We start from the raw sequence: 5,861 nt of genomic DNA, 5'->3' as shown, positions 1-5,861 counted from the left end.
GGGGGGGGGAAGCACTGCTGGCTCTTTTTTCACAAACGTTTCTGCTTAATACTTGCTGATGCTGAAAAACCCAAGGTTTGAGGAGCAAACACCAGTGAGTGGAGAAAATGAACAGCCTTGTTCCGTTGTGCAATGAGCGCTTTCTACTTCTGCAAAAGACGTGGGGTGTCCCCGTCCCCCCCCTCCCCGCCACCGGCAATCCCCAGCACGCCCCCGCACCCCCCTCCGGGGGATGCCCTCCCCACCTCTCCCCTCCGCCTGCTTCCAGAGAGATTTCGAGACTGATGCAACACCTCCCCGCTCTCCCCCTCCAAGGGATTACGGCATCCCCGACCCCTTTCCACACCAAGGCAAGTGGGGATGCTAAAGCAGGGTGATGCCAGAGGGAGTGGGGGGGAACCCCAGGCTACCCCTCGCCTTAATACAGGCTCCGAACACACTCAGCGCTTGCCAACTCCAGGAAGCGTTTTAGGTTTTGGTTTTTTCTTTTTTTTTTTCTGCCAGCTTGTTTTTCCACTGTGGTGTGGGCTGAGGGCGACGGGGGGTACGCTGCCTCGAGGAGCCCGGCGCAAGTCATACGTGAAGTGCCGGCTGCCTTCGCTGGCGCATGTCACTCGCAGGCAAAGTTCACCCACCTACTGCAAATTTCCTTTCTGCTTTTGAACGCTGCTTTAAAAATAAACGGGGAGGGGGAGGGAGGAGATGAACCAGAGCTGGCACATACTGGAGGGACCCAGGCAGTGAGTGGGGACCCAGGTATCAGTGTCTGAGGAACTGTAATTAGGTCATTACTTGGCCTTTGCTGGATTTGAATAATGTAGATTTAAACGGTTATGTAAAATCCCCCATCTTAAGTCGCTGTATTTGGTTTCTCAAGTCCTATCTCCAGCCTCCTCAACAGCCGACAACAACTCCAGCGGACCCTTGTAGCTCAATTTCCACCCATCTCAAAGAATTTATTCTCCCTGTTTCTCCCAGGTTAAAAGACGCAAACCCAGTGCATGGGAAGATCCAAACACCCACAAGGTTCCAGTGAAGAGACCCCACACTTTCAACAGCCAACTCGTAAGCAAGAAAGGGAATTTGCCAGACACAAGTAACAGTATCAACCAGCATTTCATTTATCATGTACTTCTACCAGTGCATCAGTGTTTTCAAATTAAATGGCTGTTTTCACTTCCTCCGCTCTGCCACCTTATGAACCCCCGGCTGAACCAACCTCAGGCTTCAACTCACAACCTGAAATCTATTTTGCAGCGTGAAAAGTATCCAGCTGTTAATTCGGGGAGAAGAGGGAATTTGACTCAGTAAACATTGCCAGCAGGATATTTTAGACGTGTTCATTTAAGACAGACCTTCCTGACTGCAGCCCCACACGTCCACTGTTGTAAAGTCAAAACTTTACAACTGCTTCACTCTGAACAAAAGCAAGAGTTTTATCACGGAAGCGCAGGAGCGGGGCACAGCTTCAGCATCCTCCAGTGTGGCAGAAGCAGTGGCAGCAAGGGCAGAAGAAGCTCACTCCAGCCCTGCTTGCTGGTAAGGGTTTTGGCTTGCACCCCCAGTTTGATGGCTGGAGCCACGAGGGCTGGCACGCACCGAGAGCGGTCGCTTGCGGAGAAATCAGATGGCAGGTCCTGTGTGACTGCTCAAGCCCCTGCCCACCCCGCAACGTCTCATCAAGCTAGAAACCCACCCTGACAACTACCATCCCTGCAGCATATGGTTAATACTCTGCTAATAATCATGGCTGTTAACAGCATTTCACTTCTGCCAGGGACCTCGGCTGGCACGCAGCCGCCTGCCTCTATCTAGCTTGGCAGGCGCGCTCCGCGGCACGGACAGGCCCCCCACCCCATCCGTATTCCCGCCCGGGCTGCTCCGTCCCGGCTCTCCCCATGCCATGGGGAGCACCCCAGCCCCGACAGGATACCTGCCCGCACCAATGCCGGCAGCACGGCACAGCCAAGACGCCACCGGGGATAACCACGGCGAGTCCTCGCCCACCGAGCACCTCCCGACGGCAGCTCCTGCCAGACGCAGCCCGTGCCCGGCAAAGCCCGGCAACTGCAGGCCGAGGGACAACGCACCAAACCCCAAACCTAATAAATAGGTAAAGCCAGCAAACTCGAACCTATTAGGCAGTACGACGATGCTTTCTCGAAAGCTCTCTCCTCCAGAATCGCAAGCCCGTCCTGGACTACTGCCAGGGAGCGGTGGTGAAAGAAAGCTTACAAATTACCTGTACTTTGGGGCAATTATAAAAGGCAATTTGTTCAGACGGAGAGGTAAGCATGCCGCCGTGCACAGCCCAAAGCAGCAATCAGAACACATCGCTGGGTATTTGGCTCCGGCTCACTCAGATGAAACGTTACAGATTCCTTTGATTTTCACCCTTATTGGCAAATTAGGTTGGCACAAAGCTTTGGGCGAGCGCTTTGCAGCTCAATAACTACCCAGTATATTTATTTATTAAACAAGGTACCAGTCTTTCTTTTCAGGACTATAAGCCCAGTTTATAGCATCTCACACAACCCTGCCACTTACTGACCCCACAAACCCACATCTGACTGTGCAATCCTGTTAGGGTCAGACCTTAAAATTCACTCACTGCACGGCAAAACACAGCGCAGAGCTGGAACACAGACTGCTGGGGTTGAACATATTTTCCCTAGAAAAAAGAAATCATAATACTGATCTGAAGCAAACGCTTCCAACTGCTCTGAATCTCCCTCTGGTCCTCCCTCCCATCTACTCTCCTGGAGAGGATTAGCGGACCGATGCTCCACTCCTGCTTATTGAAAGAAAAATTTAAATATACTTGAAAGAGCGAGCTTTGCGGTCAAAAAGCCTGCATCCAATGGCAGAGGGAGAGCGACCCATGGAGAAGCCTCTCCCACAGACCCATGCTGCGCAGGACCAGCTCGCGATGCCAGGGTGAAGACCATCTACCAGCTAGGAAGCTTTCCATTTCAGCTACTCATCCTTCAGGAAAGATGTTAATCTTTCCTTTTATGCAAACTCAGGAGAAGGGCGTGCGTGTGCGGAGAGGAGAGTTTGTGAAACAGATCTGGCCGGAATCCAGCCTGCGCCGGAGCCCATCGGCCAACTTATCCTGGAGGGAACGTCTTCGATTCATTTGCTGGCAAATGACATTCGCAGGCCCCGATCCTGCAAGCAGCCGCCCCCGGTGCCGCTGCGGAAAGCATGAGCCATACACGAAAACAGACTGAGTTCTGGTCATTCCCATGTTTACACCAGCATAAGAGTGTTGGAATTGAACCCAGATTCAACCGTTAGGTGTAGATTAATCTCCACGGACAGAAACATTCATGTACTGAGGGAACAGGTCAGGACCCCTCCAGGGAATACAGCTCTGAGCATGCAAATGAGGATGGTTCGTTAAATTTGAAAATAAGGTCTTGGGGTGATTTGTTGTTTTTTTGTTTTGTTTTGTTTTGTTTTGTTTTTAAAGCTCTAAATGGTAAGTGGGATTTGATTTTGTTCCTAAGGGGCAGAAAAAGCAAAGCAGGAGTTACTCCCAGCCAGGGAGCAGTTTATGGGTTACCGACCCAAAACCCAGCACTCTGTGGTGCAGGAGATGGAAAGCGCCAGTGCTCCTACCAACCCGCAGCACCTCCGAGATGAGAGAGGGACAAATAACCGCGCACCACTCCACGGTGAGCCCTGCTTTTAAACACACACCGTCCCTGCACTCCCTCCGCCAACCATAAAACATACTACTGTAAAAATACATCGCTGGTAATTTAACAGAACCGGCCTCCCAGCAGAAGCATGAAACTGGGAGAACTGGGCTTCTCCTCCTGCAGGAGAATCACTCTTCAGGGGACTAAGAGTCCCCACCACCGACCCCCTGTGGGACAGGTACCAGCCCCAGCTGTCCAAAAAGTTTTATTTCCCATTGCTAAACCTCAGTGCTCAGGTGCAGAAGAGTGGCTGAGCCTCAGCACTTCCCCCAGGAGTAACAGGTACCAGGACAGCGGATCCCCCTGCTTCTGCCACCACTTTTCCCCCCTTTACCCCAAAAGACAAGAAAATCAGCGAAAATCAGCCCAGCGGGGCCGTGGGCCGGGTGACCAAGACAGCCCCAAGCCGCAGCACCAACACTCATGGTTATTCCTCCTCGCAGAGCTGGGTTTTGGTTTTTTTCTATCTTTGCAGCACGTTTGCTTATCTAAAAAGCAAGACGCACGCTCCAAGTGCCGTGAGGGTGCAGCACACCACAGGGGAACCCAACAAAAAAGTTATTTTCTTTTGAAGACGAGCTCTCTCTCCCCTCCACAAGTCACCTGCCAACGACTGCCAGCACCGGTGCGGCAAGCACACAGCCTACACTGCGTGGCACATCATCACCGACCCCGGACGGCAGCATAGATGGACTAACCCTCGCTCTGCTGCAACTAGAAGGGACTTCTCCCTGCGACCTGCTTCTGGGGGAACTCTTAGGTCCCGTTTCTTTGAAAATAAACAGCTCCTAAATGCAGCTAAAGGTTTCCAGGATACAGAAGAGCAGAGCGTGAGGAACACAAGTGTCCAACTCCTGCAAAAATAATGCGCTGGAGAGCTTGGACACGTTTCAAACTGTGACAAAATAACCTGTGGGAGCAAAAGTTTAATAGCCTGGATCTGGAGAGAGGAAAAAAGCCCGATTAATCGGCTACTGAAGTTACATCTTTGCAGGGCTTCAGAAACAGTCATCCAGCCCATTTCGCAGTGAGCATTTAAACAGAGAACACACAACTCCTCTACATTTCCCCAGAATTTCCCATCAAAATAAAAAATCAACCAACCAAATCCCAACCCTGACCCACCTCTCTGCAAGGAAACAATATAAGTTTGAAGAGAAGGGGGGGGGGGGAGGAGAGGAGGGGCAGAGGCTTTGCTTTAACTTGAAAATAAACAAGTTGCAGCACATGTGCACGCACACAAACACGGCACATCTGAAACCCATCATGTCCAATTTACAGGCTCACATTTCCTCCCTTCTGCAGCTCCAAAAACATGGCACACAAGGAAAGCCCCGGGGTGAATAAAGCCCCCCCCCCACCCCCAGGGTCGCACTGGCTTACCATGCTGAAGTCCAGCAGGTCACTGAGCTCTTTGTCTGTCCCAACTGCAGCCATTCTCTGCTGCTGCTGATTCATACTCCCACAGCCTCGACAGTGGCAGTCCTGGAGAGAGCGAGGGGGAGGGGAAGAAAAAAAAAAAAAAGAAAAAAAAAAAAAAAAAGAGAGATTTTAATGACTAGAGCAAACTACCCACCCCATTGCTGAATATTTTAAAAAGCCTGAGGGAGAGAGAAAGGGGCGAGAAAAGAAAAATCCTCTGCGCGTCTCCAGCACCACAACTCCCGGGCTGCGAGCACAGTCGGAGTCCTCACATCGCACCCAGAGGCAGGAACAAGCGCTCTATTGACCAGACACACTTGTATGTTAGTTTTTTGCTGCCAATTCCACTAGTTCAGGCCAATTCTGTTCCTGGCGTGTGGCGAATGAAGCAAAAAGACACCCTCCCGCAAAACTACCATGCTTCAAAAAGCAGCTCCGTGATTCACCACTTCCCCGCTATACATCTGTAGCCATAGGCTAACGGGCAAAAGCAGCCTTCTCTAGTGAATCACAGCTTCCAGTTCACAGCAGTTTGGCTAGTTTAAAAAAAAATAAAAAAAAAAAAAAAAAGTCTGATCTTACGCCTCCCTCTTTCCTTCGGGTTGCTGAGCACCTGCAGCTGCTTTTTCCGGAGCTGAATTTGGGGGATGCCCAGCCAGGCCATACCCGGAGAGAACTGAACCTCTCCACTCCAAAATGGGACTGGGGGGGGGGGGGGGGAGTTACAAAAAA

General features: G+C 51.3%; 1 protein-coding gene across 1 annotated transcript in view; it reads right to left on the bottom strand.

Annotated features, from left to right (window-relative positions):
* Nucleotides 1-5,189, bottom strand: part of TCF3 (transcription factor 3) — a 79,197-nt gene extending 74,008 nt beyond the window's left edge. The window contains exon 1 of the mRNA XM_009887932.1: nt 5,091-5,189. Within this exon, the coding sequence (XP_009886234.1) occupies nt 5,091-5,165 (75 nt within the window). The 5' untranslated portion in view covers nt 5,166-5,189. The remainder of the gene's footprint in view (nt 1-5,090) is intronic.
* Between the last annotated feature and the right edge of the window lie 672 nt (nt 5,190-5,861).

This window comes from Charadrius vociferus, unplaced genomic scaffold, assembly GCF_000708025.1.
Source record: "Charadrius vociferus isolate BGI_N301 unplaced genomic scaffold, ASM70802v2 scaffold1096, whole genome shotgun sequence".
Classification (NCBI taxonomy): Eukaryota; Metazoa; Chordata; class Aves; order Charadriiformes; family Charadriidae; genus Charadrius; species Charadrius vociferus.
Note: the sequence above shows the minus strand (reverse complement) of the source record. Positions and strands in the feature narration are given on the sequence as shown.